Source organism: Netta rufina (genome assembly GCF_964035555.1).
Source record: "Netta rufina genome assembly, chromosome: Z".
NCBI classification, from domain to species: domain Eukaryota; kingdom Metazoa; phylum Chordata; class Aves; order Anseriformes; family Anatidae; genus Netta; species Netta rufina.
This window is the reverse complement of record NC_140126.1, coordinates 64,837,042-64,858,718: the sequence shown is the minus strand read 5'-3', so window position 1 is coordinate 64,858,718 and position 21,677 is coordinate 64,837,042. Positions and strand designations below refer to the sequence as shown.

Below are 21,677 nucleotides of genomic sequence, written 5' to 3'. Positions count from 1 at the left end.
TTTGAAGCTATCCTTTTAGCAAATACGTCTGCTCTGAGTTACTGCAGATCTACTGCTAGTAGTGTTTCCTGTAACTATCGAGAAACCATCACCAACAACAGCTTAAGGAATCACTAGCTATTTTGCTGCTATTTTCAGGGTTTCTTTCCTTCAGTGGGTATCCAGGTGAGTGTGGTATGGAGTTGCTTTAATCTCTTCTCCTCTCTACTAGTGTCTATCCTCTGTTATTTTGCACCTAAAGCTGCTAAATAAAATAAACGAAATGGTCTGGTGTGGCTTCTGCTTTTGTTATGTTTCTGTGACAGGGTAAACCAAGCTAGTTTTCCAGCCAGAAGTATTTAAAGACACTTAGGTAAACCCTCCTGGAATAGAGACTGCCTGACTTCCTGTCCGGCTTTTCTAGATCGTTCACATGAGGTAGTTAATACTCAGTTGTAAAGCACTCGAATCCATTGCCAGTCACTGTGGTGAAACACTGGAGATTGAGACACTGATTCCTTACGCTTGTCATCCTTTTCATTTACAGGAGGTGATCTTGGGCCTCACTGATCGATGCCGTTTTTTTGTTAATGACACTGAGGTACCAAAGCATTTTCCCCTTACTCTGTCCCCTTTTCCTCTGCCAAAGGCAGATTTCCTTTTGTGCTCTATACAGCAGTAAACATAGTAATTTTTCTACAGGTTGCTTCCAACATCACCTCATTTACAACATACAATGAATTTTTGTTGGTGACAACCAACTCCCACACCTGTCAGTGCTTCTGTTTGAAGGACCTAACAGTGAAAGGTAAATGCCAGTTCTGCCATGGCCATTGTCTTGGACCTGCAATGTGTCCCCATTTTTCCACATCCAAACCTGCTGTATTTGGGTCATTCAAAGCAGCTACTTTAGGACAGAGGAAGAGAGCTGCTTGCAAAAATCTACAAGAGAGGAAGGAGCACAGGAGAATGACTCTGAATATCATGCATTCTTCCCAGGGAGCAGGATTTGTCCTATGGTTGTTCCTTCCCTATTTTCAACAGCTTAGCTCTGCATTCTCTCCTTCCTTACATGTCCAAAAACAGAAAAGGCGCTCTGGTATTCAAGGGCATGTGGCAGAGAAGGGATCCCAACAGGAAGTTTCTGTCCATTAGGGAGATGAGGCCCTCATGAGGGTCAGGACGACAGGTTATTGGCGCTCTACAGCTTTCAGTGCTCCTCTCTCTGGTGCATTAAGCTTTATGTTCCTGGTGTATAGAGGGCACACCTCTACCTTGTACAGCACTGCTCAGCGCTAAAAGGTTCTCGACCTGCTTGCAGCCATTAAGGACCATCGATGTGTTGTTGACCGAGCTGGGGAAGTAGGAGACCTTGCAGAGCTACACAGGAAAGCTGTGCAGGTGGCACTGTGCAGGGGCGTGTGTGCGTGTCTGCTGATAACTGCTGTCTTCAGCCCTTCAGGCTGGCCTGAGCAGTGCTGCAGCCCCTAACAGCGAGACGCTGCGCAAGGTGGAGCGAGGCTCGCGTATCGTCACCGTTGTGCCCCAGGACACAAAGGTTGTGCTGCAGGTCAGTGCTCTGCACATGTCTGCTGAGGTTTGCTGTTGGGGTGTAGAGGGCTTGTCTCGGTAGGTAGCTGATCAATCTGCAAATAATGCACACAGCACTACAAAGCTGATCTCCTGTGCTGCTGCAGCACAGCACTTCCAATCTCTAGGCTAGATATGGAGCGATTTTGAGCATGTCTCTGGGAGTTAGTTGGAGCACAGGCAACTGTGTTCATACCAAACTGGGGGTGTTGTTCAAATTCCTACTGGCTGAGGCAGATTAATGTTACGTGTTGTGGCCTCTTCTGTGAATCTCAGACCCGCCTCTTTGTACTCGCTGTATGTTCTAGCAACCCTCCATTAGATTTGGCATCAAGTTTGTCCAAATTTTGAGTGCTGTGCTCACTCTTGAGAACCAGCAGAGGCTCACAGGACATGGAAGGATTCATCTGTTACGGACCTCTGGAGGTCTGTAGCCTAACATCCTCTTCAGAGCAGCAAGAACCTGAGAGCCAAATCAGTTTGCTCTGTGTCTTGTCCTGTTGTGTGGGGTCTAGCCTCCTAAGGAAGGAATGTTCCTGAGCTGAGAGAATTTTCAGATGATTCAGGTTAAGTGAAACTGTTCTTTGAGGTGAACAAACAAGCACGTGAAACTGCAAATAGCAGACAAGCCTAGAAGAGTTAGCCTATCCTCACTTTGTCTTCTATGTAGGCTAAGTAGCTACAAGAAATAATGATGTGGATCTTATGCTATAGATGCCAAGAGGAAATCTGGAGACCGTTCACCACCGAGCTCTGGTTCTTGCCCAGATTCGAAAGTGGCTAGACAGGTAAATGGTGCCGGCATATTCTGGTCTTCCCTCCCCCATGCTGAGCTGTTCAGAGCCCATCTCTCGTAGTGCTGCAGAAGGATGGGAGGCTGGACTCAAAGAAACTGGCTTTCTAGGTAGGAATGAAACTGTTTCTGGGTCTACCACCTAGAAATCCAAATTTCAGCAGTCCCATCTGACTCACATTTCACCATTGAGGGGCTTATTTATGTACTAAGACTGAGTGGGTGGGAGAGATCTTGGTCTGCTCCGTTCTCCAGACATTTTGATCCCTTCATGACTTGCTTGCTATTTTTCATGTTGTATTTGCTAAATAATTTTGTTCAAGTTCTCTGAAAGAGAAGTTGTTCCATTAGACTTAAGTGTAGTTCTCTAAGAGAGGAATATAAAAACTCAAAGCCTGTCCCCAACCTACTGCAACCTGATCTACTGGTCCGCTCAACTGCAGAGGCTGGCAGTGAAGAGGACTGACCTCACACGGTTTTTCTGGAAGGCAGTCTATGTGGCTTGTTGCCTAGGCTGTTGTTCCCCTCCAGCTGGGTCTGTAGTTACCTCTAGTGAGCTGCCTCTGTTTGTGGATACTGTACCTATCCAATATGTAAACTGTCCCTCTTGACTCATTCCCCCAGGCTTATGTTCAGGGAAGCATTTCAGTGCATGAGGAAGCTGAGGATCAACCTCAATCTTCTCTATGACCACAATCCCAAGGCAAGTATGCCCAGTTCTGTTGTGTCCTTTTCCATATCCATCTAGTCTGGTCGGATTCCTTCATCTTGTACATTCAAAGAAGGTCTTTGAACTTGCTCCTGTAGTTCCTGTACTTGTCAGAATAACAGTAGCAATACTCTTGTTCATTTCAGGTATTTCTGGAAAACGTAGAAACCTTTATCAAGCAAATAGATTCTGTGAACCATATCAACTTGTTTTTCACAGAACTGAAGTGAGTATAATTCTGCAAATGAAAGCATGCATGTAATTGGTGGTGGATTGTTTTGACAAAGTATTGGCAGCTATTCAGTTTCAGTGGAAGGACTCAGACAGAAATCTGATGTGCTGGGTCATAAAAACTCAAGTGAGCTCAGTTGTTTCAAGGACAGTAAGTGTATCTTTTGGGGAATTTCAACTTGGAGGCAATCATTACATTTTTCCACTAAGGGATTGTTAGGACACCATCTGACTGCTTTGACTTGTCTGCTGGCTTTCTGTAGAAGGACAAATGTTGACAAAAGGTTTTGTACCCCTATAAAGAAAGGCATGACAGCCCTGTTTGTCTGAGACCTGAAGCCAAGTTACTTGTTTAGATTCCCAAATCAGACGCCCTGATTTCTTTCTGAGGTTGAGTGACAAAGAGGTTTTAAAGCACTGGTAGCTTCAAGACTTCTCAGGCTTGCTGAAGTAATTTGTTTGGGAACTAGAGCTAACACTCGTCTTCTCTGTGTCTATTTTCAGTTTTGACCTGACCTTAAATCTTTGTCTAGAAGTAAAATCAAATGTCTTAATTTTCAGAAGCGTTCTTTGCCCAGCGCCTCCACAGTGGATTTAGTAGAATGCAGCTGTATCTTGAAAATACTACCTTCCAAGTCTTGTGTAACTACAGCAGCTCTGACCAGTTCTTGGTTTTTTTCAGTACCTCATTTGGCTAAAAATCAATTGGGATGGATAAGAGATGTTGGAGAGCTTTCTGGTAGTGTGGCAGATTGTTTGTCTGCGCTGAATGACATATGAGCTATTTTGTTTCTGCATACATTTCTGTGTTTTAATGTTACTGTCTTTGTGCTGAACTAAGTGACGGACCAGGCTGGTGTTCGTGTCTTTTTATTTAGAGAGGAAGATTTCACAAAGAGCATGTACCCGACTCCGAATGGTAGCAGTAATGCTCAACCACGTCAGCATCTCGATCAGAAGAAAGTAAACCTCATATGTGATATGATGAGAGTTGCCATGGAGCGTATTGACCCTGAAAAGTGAGCATTTGCTTATGGTGAAGGAACTACTAGAGAGATTTCTGTTAAATCACTAGCAGAAAAGCGAAGCTGTCCTTAATGTCAGTTATTTTGCTTTGGATCCCCTGAGGTGAACCTGTGCTCTGCAAAGCCTGTATCGCTGTACCTACTATCTGCTGAGGATACTCTTCTGAAAAGCACAGCATCTAATAATTCCAGAGATAGCAAAATATCTTTTCCCTGAAGTATTAAAGAAATAGAGGCAGGACGCCTACAAGGGTTTGAAAAATACACTGAATTTAGGAACACTGTGTGACATGGGGGATGGAGAGAGATGAGCAAGATTGTCATCCCAGGGAAGTGCTGGCTTTATGGAGCAGATGGCATTTCAGAAAAACCTCAGCTGTTCTGTCTGAGACTGAATTATTTTTGTAAATCTTCAGCTGTATTTCTGAATGGTTACCTTTTTGTCACCATCCTCCTTGGATGAATCAAGACTAGACAAAAATTAAAGGGTGGGAAAATAGGATAATATCAGTGGTTGGTGAAGCAGTGTTAAATCCTGGGCAACTCACGTGTGAAACAGTGGATACAGGAGCAGCAGACAGTGGTTTGTTGCTGTACCTTGAAAACTAAGACACTTTACAGCAAACTGTGTTGGTAATCAAAGCATTTCCTTACACGGGAAACCTGTTTTGAAATAGTACATGTGAATAATATGAAAGTGGAAATAACCTCCTAGAAAGCTTTCATTTTTATTAAAAATAAAAAATAAAAAATGCCAAATTTAATCTGGAAAATTACACCCAGCAATCTGAGCTTTTTGATGGGTGTTACCTCTCCATTCATACCGTCTGGCATAGCAAGAAAGCTCATTCTACTCAAAACACACCTCCAGTCTTGCAGTACGTTTGGGAAAATTTAATTTAAATTTAAAAAAATAATAAATTTAAATTAAATTTAATCTAGTCTAATTTAAATTAAAAAAAAAAAATCTCTTTGGTATATTTGGTTCTTCTCTTGTTCTCTGTTTTCATTGAAAAAGCTTGAGTAGTTTTTTTCTTTCGCAGAACTGTAGAATGGTTTGGGTTGGAAGGGACCTTTAAAGATGATCTTTTCTTTAAAGGAAGTGTTGTCTAATTTTTTCATCTACTGCTTCTGTTTTTTTTAGATACTGCCTATCAATACTGACAGCACATGTAAAGAAAAATCCTCCAGAACTGGAAATTGCTCTCCAGAAGGTTCATGATCTTCGAGGTGTTGTATCAGGAACACAAGAGTTGAAAATATGTGGAGTTTGGAGCTTTCATTGTTAGCATGGTTTACCCTGAAAATTGTTTTAAGGTGGCTGTTTGTGGAGGTTGTCAGAAAAAAGAAATGTTCCTGAAACTAACTATGAAACTTGAAACTGCTGTTAATAGAACAGCAGTTTGTCAGCTAAGATGAGTAGTTTTGTACTTACCCTTCTTAAGTTTTGTGCCTACCCTTTGCTCATCCTTTGTCTAGGTATGTCAGCAGGCAGGCAAGAGCTGGAGCTGTTTTGTCTTTCAGTTCAGAACCGAGTTTCTCCCAGCATGGAGTAGGAGGTTTCTGTTCTAGGTCCTGGTGCCTCAAACTGTTAGACTGTGCTTTTATTCTGTGCTGATACTTCTGACTTGTCACTATAGCACGCTGCATAAATTACTGTGCTTGGGATGTTTTTTGAAGCTGTGTGGGAAAGACTCTGCAAACAGCCAAGTAACCCCTCCTGCAAGGTGGAGTGAGCCATCAGTTTAGTGGTCTTTATGTGGTGTTAAGGTTGTGCTAGATACTGCATCCATTTCTCAGACCGGTGTTCCACTGCTAATGATGTGACTGATGTTGTGTTTCTTTCTTTACAGAGAGCATTTCTCCAAATGTCACAGCTGTGAGTGCAGAGGAAGCACTAAAATACCTGCTTTTCCTTGTGGATGTCAATGAATTGTATGATTACTCCCTGGGCACATATGACTTTGATTTAGTCATCATGGTGGCAGAAAAGTCTCAAAAGGTCTTGGTTTATAGTTTCAGTGAACAGTTTTCTTTCCCAAAGGTTCATTGTAGTTTGTGAGTCAGCCCACATGTTTTATTAGTTGTAGCTCTCTGCACAGGCAGGATTTCAGTTGCTCAGGTCCTCTGTGTGTTTGGGGTGATGCGAGGAATATGGCATGCCTCTGCATCTATTAGTACTCTTTGAGCACAAGTTAGGGAACTTGTTTGTGCTCAAAGTGATACAGGTCTGTTCTAGAGCAGCACTGCAGAGTAGGGGAGGACTGTCGTCTACAGCATTGTGGCTGCATTCTAGTTCTGTACTCTTTCAGTTTTTGCTTAGTTGGTGGTGGCTACAACAACAGCGTGTATCTTCCAGCATCTGTAACTTGAAGTCTCAATGAAAATCCCCATCAGGATCTTCACAGAGTTTCCAGATGTTACAGCAGAGCCTGTTGCCTGTCAATTAAAACATCCTCTTTGTGTTAACGGGCTTAAAACACAGGAATGTGATTTTCATGACTTCTGGTGTGGAAGATACCAGGCAGCTGTATAAAGGCAAATTTACATATGATAATAGCTACTAGTAAACAATATTAAGTGTGATGCGTATCAAATACATGGGAATTTTAATTTTAAGTGTCCATAGTCTCTGGATAGTGCTGAAGTTCATGTGTGAGCCTGGTAATTTAAGTTACCAGGCAAGAGTACACACACAGAACTGATTCTCCAGGATGGCTTACATTTTAATGAAAAATTTTCTTTAGTGTGTTATGATATAATTTAAAATTTGGGGCTGTCTGCTGTTGAAGGTGGGGTGTGAATAAGGATTTTATCAGACTAACTAAGCTGCTGTTTTTATTATTCTTCACAGGACCCAAAAGAATATTTACCCTTCTTAAATACTCTCCAGAAGATGGAGACCAATTATCAGCGGTACACCATAGACAAACATTTGAAGAGATATGCAAAAGCTCTTGGACACCTCAGCAAATGTGGTAGGTGTCCTGCACATGCAGCATCTCTAAGAAATTCTGTAGTAGAACATTTTTCTTTCAAAGAACCTTTGGGGGGAAATAGCTAAAGAAGGAGAATTTCACAAGGTCATCTTCTCTCCCGGTAATGCTTGGTTAACTTTTTCTCCATAGTTTTTGTAGTGTAGCTTGGGGCAGGGAGAAAGGTGGGCATGTGTTTACTGTCCTGTGATCGTGAAGCATAAGCCTTTGTTTTCTTCCAGTTGCTGTTGACTTTTCCCCAGTTAACTCTGCTGGCAAAAGTGAAGCAAACCTTAAGAAAGTGAATCCCTTGGGTTTGGGGTGATAGAGTAGGTGCACTTACGACCTTACACCAAAGCACCTCTTGTTGCTTCTTAATAAAATGAACCCTGTCTGGGCGGGGTCCGTGGGAGTCATGTACTTTCTCTTTTGTTGCTACAAAAAATAAAATATCTCTGCAGGTCCTGAACACTTCTCTGAGTTTCTGAACTTGGTGAAAGATCAGAATCTGTATTGTGAAGCCTTGAAGCTGTACGCCTCCAGCACTCAGGAGTACAAGGTGTGTAAGCATGTGTAGCATGCAGGTTTTTAATTCTCTCACATAGTTGTTTGCATATCCCCCGCACCTTGAGTGAGGGCAGGAGTGAGACAACAGTCACTTGCATTCAGGTTTTGTAGGGCGTTGCTCCTCCTGTGTTGTCTGAGACCTTTCTCCAACATACCTGGAATTACTCTTAGCACTGAGCCTGCTAGGTCTGGTCATTGAAAGAGCAGCTGTTACTTCTTTGATCTCATGTCCAAGAGAGCACCTGGGAGTTTGGTTTCTGCTGTGCTGTCTTGTGGTGTACTCATCTTGATGTTTGTGATACAGGTTTTCTGTGTAGCACTTGCAGGTTGTATGGGGACATTTTGTTGTCTGTAAACTATTCTGGAGAGCGTTAGAGAGCTTGAGGCACTCTTAGGTGTGCCCTTTTCTAGCATGTAGAGTCCCTTGTAGATTTCAGTCCTGAAGAACTGTAGCTTGCCCAAGGCTATTGTCAAATGTAAATGAATGCATTTAATTTAATTTATTTTTTTTTTTTAAGTATACAACAAACAAGCCTTTGTAAAAGAAGTTGGTGAAGAAGTAAGAAGGGTGATGCAGAAACTTGTCTTTCTGCAGCAAGGTGACAGTAGAAAGGTCTCTCTCAAGAGAGATTTGTTTCTGGCTTAATATGGAGTCTTTTATTCTTTCTGTATTACTCCAGTCAAATATATCATCCCCTTCTTGATATAGATTGTGAGCTTGGAATAGCCTAGAGAAGCTGCATGTATTGATTTTGAACAGCCTGTGCCTACAGAGTTCGAGGGCCTGCACCCTCTTGCCCCAGTCTTTGACTCCTAGGGTGACATGGTTCAGGGAGACCTAACAAAAATTACTGGTTGGAGTAGGGAAGAAGGGGCTGATTTCCTGCAGTTTGTAGGTTACCCAGCTTGGTAAGTTAGGTATTTCCTTATGTCTCTTACTTTAGTACTGTATGAAAAGTCTGTGTGTGCTGATCAAAACCCTTCAGCTGATAAAAAGTTTGAAATGAGATAGAACATTGTGCCTGGAGGTTCCTCAGGGGATGATATCCATTTAATTCTCACTAGTGTAGGACTGCTGCTGACTCCACAGCTGATTTCTTACTTCTCTTTTGTCCCTGTCTTGCAGGATATCAGCGATGCATATGGGGAGTATTTGATTCAGAAGCAGCTTTATGAACAGGCTGCACTGATATTTGCTCGGGCTGGCATCTTTGCAAAAGCACTCGATGCATTTCTGAGCAGTGGCAGCTGGCAGCAAGCCCTGTGCATGGCTTCACGGCTTGGTTACACGACAGATAAGCTGTCCAGCCTGGCACAGAGCATGGCAGGTAGGCTTTGAGAGGGTGGAGGTGAGCAGACCAAAACTGGCTGCTTTTATTTCTCGTTCGTTCTGATTTTTCAGTAAAATCAGAGAAAGCCTCAGTCTTCAGTGTTTTTCTTAAAGGACTGTAATTCCCATGGGTTTATGTGATTGCACATCACCTTTGTTTCTCACAGGAACCAAAAGATGCTGGGGCTGAGCTGGTTGGCACCCCAGAGTTGCCGAGCTAGTTATGGCCTTGGCTACCCGGGGCTGACTGGTTCTTGCATTTTCCTTGCAACCTGTTGCTGAACTGCTGTTCCAGATTGTTTCCTTGGTTAACCTCAGGGAATGGAGATTGTTTAAAGCATCTGACGTGACTGAGTCCTCCAGATGCTGTGCACACAGATATTGCCTAGCCACAGACCTTAAAGGCTGTTGCAGAATTTGGTGCTCCATCTTCATGTTTTCTCCGTAATGCCTGCTAGCAGTCAGGACAGGCAGGTACACATAAAGCTACGTGTGGTCCTACTGCCGGAAAAAAAGATGGGTTCTCTTAAGAGTTTGTGCTCACTAAGAAACACGAGGCTTCATGCATGAGATGTGTCGTGAGCCTGGCACGTATTTCAGCAAGAAAATGGAGCATAATCCTGGGTTTTGCTATACTCAGAGGAAGAGTTTATGAAGAACCCCTTAAACAGTGGGAATGGCTTCTGGGAGTAGTCTTCCAGATTTGGATATTCCAGTATTTTATTTTTCTATCACTTAATGCAGTTTGGATCCTTCATGACTTGCCTTTAACGCTTTTTCTAGTGCCCCCTCTTAAATCACAACTGTAATTTAGCAGGATGAGCACATAAAATTCGATGCAATTAGCTTAGGTAATTTCTTTTTTTTTTTTCTTGGCCCTGTGTATCATTTTCTCACTTACACCCTAACAGAAAAGCCAGTGCTAAAGCTGGTCCTAAGTTTTAAGGGACTATAAGTCTTGAATCCCATAGGTTTGGTGCTTCCTGGCTATACCACAGAGAGCAACAGACATAATTCTCCCAGCAGATACTGAGACTGTGATACACTGAAGCTTTCAAGAGAGATTTCCTGTTTACATCCTGCCTTCCTCCACTCAGGGGACTCTTCACTATTTCTGTCTAAAACTGTAGGGGAGAGGTTCTTCAAGTGGCTATGAGAGACAAGAATCATCAATTTCACAAGCAACTGGCTGATGATGATACAGGTTAATGAATTCTCGACATCAGGCAGCCCTTCTTTTTATCATGCAGATTAAATAAGTGTCTGAGCAGGTAGAAGGTGCTACAGTGAGTGGGATGTTCCTGTACTTTATTGTTTTGTAGTCGAAAATCCAGCTGCTCCTGAAAAGCTGAACTCCACCTTTTCTCATAGGAAAACTGGTTGAACAGAGAAGGCATGCGGAGGCAGCCGTGCTCCTGGAGCAGTACGCTCAGGTAATGTGCCTCTCCTGTCTGTGCCCCAGCAATATCCTCTGTCCAAGATAAGCTCCATCTTTTATTTTTTCTGTTCTCCTGGGCTGCATGTGACTCCGTATGTGCTTACTACAGAATACTCTGTGCCATGAGTTCCTTTCGGAATGGCAGAGAAGGTCTGGGTGATGCAGCAATCAGGGAGTAGGTGAATGCTGTGTCCCCAGGTTTTCTACTCATGAAGTTATTTCTGCTTTGGTATGAAAAGGTTCAGAAAGCTGAAGTATGAGTGCTGTAATAAAGAAGTATGAGTTCCAGAGGGACTTTCCCTTCAAAAGGGGCTTTTGTTGTGTTTGTTTGTTTTGTTTTGTTTATTTTTAATGAGAGCTTTTTGTTTGTGTCAGCACTCCAAGGTACTGGGCACAGCTGTATTCTTGTGACTGATGTTGCTGAGTAGAAGCACGCATCATGTAGGTGCTACCCAAATGCGTACTTCTAGCATCAGTAGCAGCAGTTGCTCTGTCTTTCCAGGACTACGAAGAGGCTGTTCTCCTCCTTCTAGAAGGGGCTTTGTGGGAAGAAGCTTTAAGACTGGTAAGGAATTTCAAATTTCAAGAACCAGAAATACTGTCTGGATAGCAAGAAGTGGATATAATTATTTTTTATTTTTTTTAGAGTGCAAGAACAGGGATGGAGTCCAGGTTAGATCTCCAAATAATATCTTGTTTCCTTTTCCTGATTCAGATTCACAAGTATGATAGGCTGGATATCTTGGAGACCAACTTCAAACCCGCCATCCTGGAAGGTAAATCTGTGCACAAACCTGAAACTTTGCTGTGCTGAGGAGGTGGAAGGAGGTCTTCGCTGGGCCTGTGGGAAGCCATAGCACACTCGTACTGGAAGCTGTATGGAAGGATGCTTTGATTCTGCCCAGCTGATGTTGGCCAGTTAGCTGCATTTGCCAGCATTCTACTGAACGTTTGAAGCTCTGCAGTTGCCATAGGCTCTTTTCAGTTTAGTTAAGCTTTTGAGCTTTTTCAGACTTCACAGTCACAGACTGCAAGGGAGTAGGTGTTTACATGTCTATGAACAAGGAAAACAGCCCTTGTTCCAGCACACAAATGTGTGGTGGCAGATTTATGGGCTACGAAAACTGCTGTTTGTTAAAGAAGCTCTTTTGAAAATATTATTTGATACCAGTATTCTCTCTTCAGCCCCGGAAGATGTTTGATAGCTGTCAGATGTTCTTTGTTCTCATGCTATGGGCAATAGGCTATGTGAGTTCAGCGATATTTTTGTTTAGCTTGAACCTAATTAACGTAAAGAGATGTGTTCACAGAGCTTTCTTCTCTTCCTGTATTAGAAACAGACTCCTGTTCCAGAGATGCTTGTCTAGCCAGTTAGTTCTTTCCACACCCAGCTGCATTTAAGTTTGGTGTGCTCTTGTACTACTAGCTTTGAATTTCCTTCCGCATGAGTCCTTTTGGGTGCTTTACACCTGACTTCCAAGGTGCTTGGAGGACTGTGTTTCTTCAAGCTCCTTGTGTAAGAATACTCTTCTGACTCCCTTGTACAAATGTTCATGTTCTTACCTTGGATCTGATCTTTTTTTGTTATTGAGCAGCCCAGAAAAGTCAGCTGATGTTCCTAGATTCTCAGAAAACAGCATTTCTTCGCCATAAAAGTCGCCTGCAGGTAGTCCGAGAGCTGAAGGAGAAGGCTAGTGAGAGCCTGCATGGTTTGTATTAAAATGCATATGACTTTCTTTTGCATAAGTAACTGTGATTATCCCTTTTTTTTTTAATTTTGTGGTTCTTATTTACCCTGATGGAGCTGCAGTGTACCCTCTTGTAGCTCCAGTGGTATCTACCACCCCAGAAACAGCATTTTCCTCACCCCACCCCTTGCACCGTAGTTGAGGTGCAATTGTTTGACCTTGACCCGTTCCATTAAGAGCTTTATTTTCACTGCTATCTGTGTCACAGCTTTCCTGGGATAAGAATGCTAAACACAACTGAGAGCACTTCAGAATGAGATGGCACTGTCTCCACAATGGCAGCTTGCCTGGGTCAGGCCGTGCTTAGCACATCCTTTGTGCTGAGTACCTCCTAGGCATACACACCTGCAAGAACACACTGGCTTCGGGAAAATTTTCTGAAAGCAGAACGTTCTGTCCTGGTCCAGATCTGCTGCACTGAGATTGTCATCCCTCTGAGTGTGCCATTGAATAATCACAGTCCCTGCCAAGGCAGAGGAGCCGCGCTCTTCTCACAATTTCTCTTTCTTCTTGTGTGCGGGCTGAGTGGGCTGAGAGCCGCAGGGCTCCGGTGCACCAACAGGTAGACCAAATCTGCCCAGGCTGCTTCTGCAGAAAGCCACATAGGTTACCCAGAGAGAAGGCTTGGAATAACTGTGACCTTTTTCCATGCTGTGACAGTTGTTAATGTGTTTTGCAGATTATGAAATGCCAAATTGCCCAGAATTGGATCTTTTCTCTGAAACCAGCAGTGTTGTGACAGCTAGCGACATGAACAGCAAATACTCACACAGCAATTCAAGAATATCAGCGTAGGTATCTGCCTCCAAATTAGATGGTGGCTGCCCTGGCATCAGCCTTTATTTGGGAGGGCAGTTTGCTCATGTTTGGCATGCTCTTCCTAGCAGCTGTACATGCCTTGAAACTGTTTTAATTACAGGCATTTCTTGGTTATTTTAACTCTTGTTGGAGGGGAGAGAGCAGAAAATGCCAGAAGCTAGTAGTGCAGCAGGAAGTGAATGCCCAGCAGAGGAGCTGTGAGCACAGGCTCTGTGCAGGAGCTGGCTCTGTAGGCAGCTGGCACGTTGCCAGAATAGCTGGCTGTGGGAGTTTTGACACAGGAAGTAGGCAGAGTTTCTCAAACATTAACAGCTTGTGCTCTTTGTCTTAAGCTTTGCATTTTAATAGTTGGGGCTCATTATATAATTTCATACCTGTTCTCTTCCCACAGTGAGCTTCTGTGTTGCTTTTGAGTGCTCTTCATAATATAAGCTGCGGTGTGGGGCGGGCTGTGTTAAAGGTTGGTGTAGTTTGTGGGGCCACTTCTGGACTCCCTAGTTGAAATCTTGAAAAGATAGAGCTGTGGAAAAAACATGTTTTTTTTCAGGGCACTTTCTGTGGCTCAGGTGAAAAGAGAACGCAACCATAGTATTCAGCATATCTGTGTCAGAGTGTGCTGATCATTTTGGGTCATTAGGTAACTAATAATGGCCTCTGATTAGAAGTTGTTTCCCTGTGATAATGGGCCAGGAGCTGGGCTGTGTTAGTGCACAGCTTGTGGAGATAGCAGAAATTAAAATGTTCACAGGCAAGCACAGACCATGGCACCAAACTGTTCCAAGTGGAGTTCACTTTTGCCTGCTAGCAACCGTTGTCAAACAATTTACCCTACTCTGTGCTTAGAATGATGCTTTGACCTTGCTGGAACACAAAGCAGTTGTGTTTGTAGAAGAGAAACTGTAGGACAGCTTCCCAGCCCAGCTACCAACTTGTGTTTAAATACTGATGCAAAGATGCATCAGCTAACATACAGACAGACCCTATGTACTGGAGAGACTAAGGGCTTAGGTAACAAGTTGCATGCATGCTGTTGACATATCTTCAAATTCACCCTGTTACAGCTAATCCTGTTGCACACAGCAGAATTAAGCATCCGTCTTTTCCAGGCGATCCTCAAAGAACCGACGCAAGGCTGAACGCAAGAGATACAGCTTGAAGGAGGGGAGTCCTTTTGAAGATGTGGCCCTTCTGGAAGTCCTGGGAGAAAGCGTCCGTGCTGTTGAGAACGTGAAAGGTAGGATGGCAGTGATCTTAATCCACTCTCCAGCTTGTGAGCACGGCCAGCTCTTCATAAGTATTCTGAGGAGAGGAGCTTCATGGTGCGTAAGACTGTCTGTGGTGGACTTTTATTCGGTTCATCTTCCTCTGCCAGGTGGAATAACTAATAGTGTGAGGTCTCCTCATTTGAAATTTTGGGAGCAGGTCAGTGAGGACCTGTCAGTGCCATGAGAGGTTTAGCTCACATTTTGTATTCAGGTGCTCTAGCAGTTGGGTAGGGACAAAGAACCAGTTCTGATTTGTTGCTCCCTGTCCTGTATCTCGATACCAGGGCAATACAGCTGTTTATTTCACACTCCTATGTTAAATATCATTGCTTGGTATTCTGTTCACTCTCCAGGAGACGTACACATCCTTCTGAAGCAGCTTGTACTGTTTGGTTTTGATGAGCAAGCTGTGGGACTGCAGCAAGTCCTGGAAGAGGTTTTGCAGCTGATGGAGACCTCGATCCCAGAAATCTGGACTCCAGATGTGCAGCAGAGTTCTCTCAACCCGGTCCGTGCTCATCTGCAACACTCATGATGCCTGCTATACAATACCAAGTAGTTGGTAGTGCTTTGCATTCTCCAGCAAAGAACACACAGTCTTTCCCTGGCACTCCAGATCTGTCCCTTTTTCTACAGACTTTAAGTAGACGCAATGTGTAGTACATTATAGAAGTGCTGCAACTTCTGAATCAGTACGCCCTAGATACGTGTGACAGATACAGCCTGCTGTGTCTGTTCCACTGAATACCGTGTTGGACATGATCATATCCCATAGGGCATGTGTTAATTTGTCCTCGTGACTTCTTTTCATAAGCTCTTCCTTAAGCAATTTCCAGAACAAAGGAACACTCTTTTCTTTTCCAGCCCTATTGGTTGAAGTGTTAGCATAGCTTTTATGTAGTGAAATAGTGGTTGTCCATACCATTATCGTTAGACGAAAAGCAAACAGATTGGTCAGTTTGGTCTGAACCAGAGTATCATAAAAAGTATACTGCAAAAAGGTGAGTTTTATCAAGCTTCAGCTTAACACAGAAATCATGAGGACTATACTAGGTCCCTTCCAAAGTAAAAGTCTTTCTCTGTAATGAGTAGTTTCTGAGCATTCAAGGTGAACACAAGATGTCCCCCAGTATCTTTTCCCTTACCACTGATTAATCTGTCCATTTAAGGGGAGATTAAAACTGCTGAATGTGGTTTTAGGAGCTGAGGCTCCCCAATGAACTTTAAATGTTGCTGATTCTGTAATGAAAGTAGTCCTGCCAATTCATGACACTTAGAATCACATAATCATTAATGTTGGAAAAGCCCTCCAAGATCATCAGGTCCACCCATCCCCCTGCCACCAATGTCACCCACTAAACCATGTCCCTAAGCACCACGTCCAGCCCTTCCTTGAACACTCCCAGGCACAGTGACTCTATCACTTGAAGTGCTGCAAAGAAGTAAGTACTGAGATTAAAGTTCTGTATTCTGAAAGGTTGTCCCAAAGCAGTTCTTTCTGCCTCTCTGTCAGCTTTTCTGAGACATTTCTGGGCTTTGATCCTGTATTCCTGATCGCTTTGAGCTGTGGGGTCTCCTGCAGCCAGCTGCTTTTGCTCCTGGAGTCTAGCCTATCAGCAGTTTTCTTGGTAGGCATCCGTGCTCTCAGCCTCCCTCTGTACAGGTTGGAACATGGGTATTGCTTCTCCATACAGGTCCTGGGTCCCAATTCAACTGCCAACAGCATTATGGCTGCCTATCAGCAGAAGAGGATGCTGGCTCCTGCTGTACAAGGTTAGTTCTGGCTCTGGGTTAGGTGTGGGTGTGAGATGTCAGCGAGGCCAGCGAGCACTGAGGCTCTTCAAGCATTGACACCTGCCAACAGCCGCAGCGTTTCTTCAGCTGTAGGAGTTTATTGCTTTACCTTACGGTGTCATCTTCCTCGCGACAAGTGAGCAGTCTTCTTAACAAGGTTTTATTTTCTCTGAAGTCCTGCATTAAAACTACTGCCTGAATTGCCCTCTTCCCCATTAGTCCTCAGTTCTCTTCCCATCTTCCCTTACTACTCCTGGAACTGCCAGGAAAAAGTCCTCCAGCAGACTCCTGGCTGTGAACACGATGTTTGGGACTTCTCGGTGTTATTTGATGGGAAAGAAAGCAAATGAATTGGTTGACAGGTCCCAGAGAAACTGTGTTGCTGGTAACCTGTGCTCTGACATTTGTTCTCTTTGCCTTTCAGATCCAGAGCTACTCATTCCACCAAAACTCAATAAAAATCTACAGTGGAAACTGCATCTTCTCCAGTAACTAAAAGCCAAGGAATCCTAGAGGACTCTGAACTGTCACTTTTCATTATCATTTCATTACACCCTTATATAAAACCATTGTTGTGCTGCCGTTCCTGCTCTATTGCTCATGGGGCTGTCCCTGCAGGCGATGCAGCTGTGCCTGTGACCCATACTGCATCGTGCTAATGGTGTCAGCCGCTTGCATCCCACAGCAGAGCTTGTGTGCAGGGGTGGGGAGTAGCAGGCTGTGCAGATCTGAAGGCTGCTGACTGAACCCAACACGTGCCACCACTGTGCCCTCACTTCCAGGTGAAGCAAACCCACGAGTGCCCAGCGGGTGCTTTTCTCTTCATCACACTTCCTCCCGTGGCTGGTACAGTACCTGCCGTGAGAGCAGGTCATGTCTTAAGCTGCTCAGCCAGGCTTAGAGATCTCACCAGTAAGCCTGTACTAGTGGCAAACTGCAGCTGCTAACCAAGTAAATTATGTTTCCTCTGCTGAAGTTGAGTGTTGATAATAGCAGATTTTCATCAGAATCACTTTGTTGCATCAGAGTGAACCCCGCATTACTGACAGCCATTACTGCCCTGCTGATCTTGCACCAGGGACATCTTGGGTACGTGAGAACATGGAAAAAAAAGCTGGGGGGGGACACTTGTGTTGGTGTTGCGCGCTGCTGGGTAATGCTACCCCAGTTATCTGTGCTCGATGCTGCTGTGTGGCACTGGCAGGTGAGCAGCTGTGCCCTGGTTACACTCTGTGCTGTTGCAGAACTGTTTCAGATGGAAACTGATGTGTAAATTCACACCTGAGGATTAAACTTTACTACAGAATACTTCTGCAATCTGGCCCGAGAAGTAACAGCACCAGTCTGGGGAGCAGAGGAAGGGGACAAGCTCTGCGGACGAGGCTGGGTGCTTTCAGTGGAAGCAGCGCTGCTCCACCCACCCCGGCCCTTCCTCTCAGTTAATTTTGGCCTGGCAGCTTTGTGTTCAATGCAGTTCAATGCACCGTGGGAAGAATGCCAGCACCAACAACATAATTCCTGTCTGTGGCATCTGCTGCGTTCTGCATGCATGGCATTAATGTGTCTGGTGCTGCAGGTTATTGTTTCCTTGGTGCAGGAGCTCCGTCACGTTGGGGTGGCCGCATGAGCCTGCGCTGTGCTGGCTTGGGATGGTTGGAGTGCAGTGGAAAAGCAATCCTTTGTCAGCGTTATATAAGTTTTGGAGCGGTTTTACTTCCATCTGTTCTGAGTTACATGGCCTCTTTGGGTGGTGTGGGGATGGCTCGAGCCTGTTTTTGAGCATTGTGATGAGGCTGGAAAGGAGGTTGTACAAACACGAAGCCTGAAGGCAGCAAAACACATCGACAGCTGCAGTGGATAGCAGCTTTTTACTGGGCTTGGGTCTTCAAGCTGGTAGCAAAATCTAGTCCAAAGTGACATGGAAAACACTTTCTGATAAGGGAAATAAGTGATGAAGTCTGCGGTCCTCTCCAGTTCTGGCCCTGCAACTGAAATGTGGCACTGACGCTGCTGATCCCTGACACTTCAATCTGATGCTAGGAAGTGCTTAGGGTCTTGTTCAGCCTAACCTATTGCCTAGAAAAAGATTTGCTTCTTAAAGATCCCAAGAAAAGGCAAAACTTCTGCTAGCTTGATGGTAATTTCTTTGTGCCAAACACACAAGTTCCTTTAAAGTCTGCATTGTTGGTTCTTTTGTTTTTCCATTGTGGTGCTAGTCAGAGCTGGAGACCCTTTTCTTAGACATTTCTTAGTCCTGCATCCTGCTGCTACAGTCCCTGAACCTTTGCTTCTGCTTCAGGAGCAACCAGGAGTTCCCTTGCCCTGGGTTTCTCTTTGGATGTTCTTTGCCTTTGTTGCAGTGCATCTCGCTTCAAAACATACTGTGCCTTAGCTACTGTCTTTGCAGGTACACTGAATTTGCTCTTAACATTTGTGGAGGCTCTTACAAACAGATGCAGCTGAAGTAAGTCATTAAAGCAAAAATAGACTTAATATAAGAACTGTCCCAGTTTCTGAGTAAATGTGATGCTGGAAGCCTGCTTCTCTCGTCAGGCAGTAGTTTGCCACCAGTCTGCTGTCCTGCTTCATTAAATACAAAAGAAAAGAAAAGAAAAGAAAAGAAAAGAAAAGAAAAGAAAAGAAAAGAAAAGAAAAGAAAAGAAAAGAAAAGAAAAGAAAAGAAAAGAAAAGAAAAGAAAAGAAAAGAAAAGAAAAGAAAAGAAAAGAAAAGAAAAGAAAAGAAAAGAAAAGAAAAGAAAAGAAAAGAAAAGAAAAGAAAAGAAAAGAAAAGAAAAGACACACTGTCAAAACTAATGTAGCTGTAGCAAAAATCTTTTAATGTAACCACAGCAAGGGGTAGAGGGGAGATGCTCTTGAACTGAATCACGTACCCTTGTCAAAAATAGTTTTTAAGATACCCAGTGTCCCTGTCAGAAGCACTTCTTAAAAATGCAGGAAGGACCCCACTCTTCATACTCCCTCCTGTAAACCCAAAGCTTCTGGAAGGAGTGGAGCGAGGCCAGGATGGACCCACCAACCCAGACAGAAGACTTCCTCTGAGGCGACGCCGTTATGAGGACGGTGTCGCTGGGCCACATCCTGCTGAGTTCACTCTGGAAGCGGTCAGGAAAGCCTTCCATCATGGTGCTGCCCCCACACAGCAGGACGTTCCTCACCAGCTTCTTGTTGATGTCAGCATCGCACTTCTCGAGGCAGCCGAGTGTCAGCTGCGGCAGCCCGGGTTGCTGCGACCCAAGCAGGGATGGCTTGAAGAGCGCTTCGGCACACAGGAACCTCTCTTTGCCGACCGTGATGAGGTGCCCATCCGGCAGCTCGTAGTCAGCTTGTTGTTTCTTCAGAGGCAAATTCAAGTCCTGCGTGAGGTCCAGAGAAGTGTAGCAACACCTCTCTTTGAGGTCTTCGATGATGTTCCGCTGGTACTCCGTGAACGTGTACCCGGACTCGTTCAGTAGCTGCATGAGGTAGTTGGTGATGTCCAGGCCAGCGTAATCGACGCTGCCCGTGATGCTGCGCAGCACGTAGCCTTCGTAGATGGGAACCACGTGCGAAGCACCGTGGCCACTCTCCACCACCAGACCCGAGGTTTTCCCGTAAGAGTACATGGACAGCTGGGACTGGTAGGCGAGGTGCACGGCGGGCACGTGGAAGCCTTCAAACATCATCTCCGCGTATTTCTTCTTGTCTGCCATGGAGCACAGGGGAGGCACTGACAGCAGGACGGCGTGGTCCTCCGGCCAGATCTGCATCTCCGTCTGGAAAATATACTCCAGAATATCCTGGACAGACTGCCAGTCCACCACCACGCCGTGCGTTAAGGGGCTGATGAGATTTAAGGGCACGCAGGTGTCCTGGAGCACTCTGCCAATGAAGGTTTCTTCTGGTTCGCCCTGGGTTTCCTGTGGGTGGTTTCCAACCGAGGAAACGATATGGGAAGGCCACGGCTCCCCTGCGAAGCCACACTTGAAGTAACCCGTGCCCATGTCCACGACTACACCTTCAGTTCGCTTCACCACCTCTAGGTAACCCTTGGTCTTTGACACACACCTGTCCCTGACTGGTTTCGAGTGGCTTTTCCCTGGCGCTGCCTTCCCTGCGGGCCCATCCTGCACAGCCGTGGCGTGCGTGCAGCTGGGGCTGGGCGTGCTCCTCAGCAGCATCGCTCTGCCTCTGCTCCTCCCGGGCTCAGCACGAGTGGACAGAGGGACAGAGGGACAGAGGGACGCCCGCCCGGGGGCCTGGTGGCAGCGGTTGCGATGTCACGGACTTGTGACATCAGGCGTGGGCTTGACTGTGAAAGCAGGTGGCTTTCCTTTCTGGGTGCTCTGGCACGTAAGACCGGCGTTCTCCAGCATTTACAACTGCCGCTGTTCCAAAGCAGCTCCTACTGCTAAGCTCTAGCACTGTTTCACTTCGGGAGCTCGGTTTGACCATGCCAAAAGTGAACCCTCACACTGTGTAATTCCCTTTTTCCAAATCACGTTTTCTAGGTGAAGGTGTATTAACCCAAGTGCCAGCAAGAACTAAAGGGAACGTGAGCAGTGTTTGAAATTAGGACACAGCCACCCCCTCACCGTTACTGTCCTCCATTTCACACAAGGTTCTTCATTCTTTTCCAGCAGCAACAGGACGCTCTGCCCCATCAGTGTATGCGGTAACACAGCGCTGTGCAGCTGCAGCGTGGAAGCAAAGGACGCTCTCTCCCGGAGTAATACAATCAAGATTTTACAAACAACATTTTCCTTGTGTGAGAGGTCTGCGTGCTCTTTTACTGACAGCCATTTCACCCAGAGGGCGTCTTACTTAACAAGTCCAAGCTGTGCTTAGCATTAAATTTGACCCTACAAACCGGTTCTCGGCCTCGGAACAGATTTTCATTGCTACTGATCTGTTGCCTAGCTGGGAGCTCACACCTTGGCAACAATTGGAGGCTAAAGACTCACCAAAAAGCAGGCCTGGAGAATCATGGCAGCGTTGGACCACACTGCAATGTCTGTGAGCCTTGAGAGCGTACTGCTCTGGGGGACAGCAGAGCTGACCGTTGTGTGCTGTACATGTATTTTACATGTAAATGGTTAAATATGCCCTTGTGCGTGAAGAAGTCAGACCTGCCCCTCCTGACGTCTGAGCAGTAGGTGGCAATTCAGCAGCACCGCAGCCTTTGAGCAGACCTGGGGCAGTGTGGTTGGGGTGCTGCAGCTGATGCTTCTTCCCTGTATATTCTCGGTACACTCCTCTGACAGTTTTGTTGCCAGCCACACCAGCCCCTCCAACATTGTGTCTTCAGAAAAGCCTTTGACAGGCAGGATACATCGAGAGAAAGACCTCTAAATCATTGCTTCTCCCCCTTCACTACTGAAACCTACATCTGGGCTTAGCACCTCAACTTCTGAAAT

At 45.1% G+C, this 21,677-nt stretch overlaps 2 protein-coding genes across 2 annotated transcripts in view; one reads left to right on the top strand and one right to left on the bottom strand.

The window, feature by feature from the left end:
• Positions 1-16,832, top strand: part of ELP1 (elongator acetyltransferase complex subunit 1) — a 29,693-nt gene extending 12,861 nt beyond the window's left edge. The window contains exons 16-36 of the mRNA XM_084305450.1: positions 527-580; positions 682-787; positions 1,434-1,549; positions 2,284-2,357; positions 2,987-3,065; positions 3,218-3,297; positions 4,181-4,321; positions 5,472-5,557; positions 6,181-6,329; positions 7,182-7,305; positions 7,764-7,861; positions 8,996-9,197; positions 10,571-10,632; positions 11,140-11,202; positions 11,353-11,413; positions 12,233-12,346; positions 13,065-13,176; positions 14,311-14,438; positions 14,823-14,977; positions 16,164-16,242; positions 16,688-16,832. Of these exons, the coding sequence (XP_084161576.1) occupies positions 527-580; positions 682-787; positions 1,434-1,549; positions 2,284-2,357; positions 2,987-3,065; positions 3,218-3,297; positions 4,181-4,321; positions 5,472-5,557; positions 6,181-6,329; positions 7,182-7,305; positions 7,764-7,861; positions 8,996-9,197; positions 10,571-10,632; positions 11,140-11,202; positions 11,353-11,413; positions 12,233-12,346; positions 13,065-13,176; positions 14,311-14,438; positions 14,823-14,977; positions 16,164-16,242; positions 16,688-16,755 (2,151 nt within the window). The 3' untranslated portion in view covers positions 16,756-16,832. The remainder of the gene's footprint in view (positions 1-526; positions 581-681; positions 788-1,433; positions 1,550-2,283; positions 2,358-2,986; positions 3,066-3,217; positions 3,298-4,180; positions 4,322-5,471; positions 5,558-6,180; positions 6,330-7,181; positions 7,306-7,763; positions 7,862-8,995; positions 9,198-10,570; positions 10,633-11,139; positions 11,203-11,352; positions 11,414-12,232; positions 12,347-13,064; positions 13,177-14,310; positions 14,439-14,822; positions 14,978-16,163; positions 16,243-16,687) is intronic.
• A 154-nt stretch (positions 16,833-16,986) lies between these two features.
• LOC311221432 (actin-like protein 7A) lies at positions 16,987-21,608 on the bottom strand. Its single transcript, XM_084305451.1, has one exon. The coding sequence runs from the start codon at positions 20,439-20,441 to the stop codon at positions 19,194-19,196; it is 1,248 nt and encodes a 415-aa protein (XP_084161577.1). The 5' UTR covers positions 20,442-21,608; the 3' UTR covers positions 16,987-19,193.
• Between the last annotated feature and the right edge of the window lie 69 nt (positions 21,609-21,677).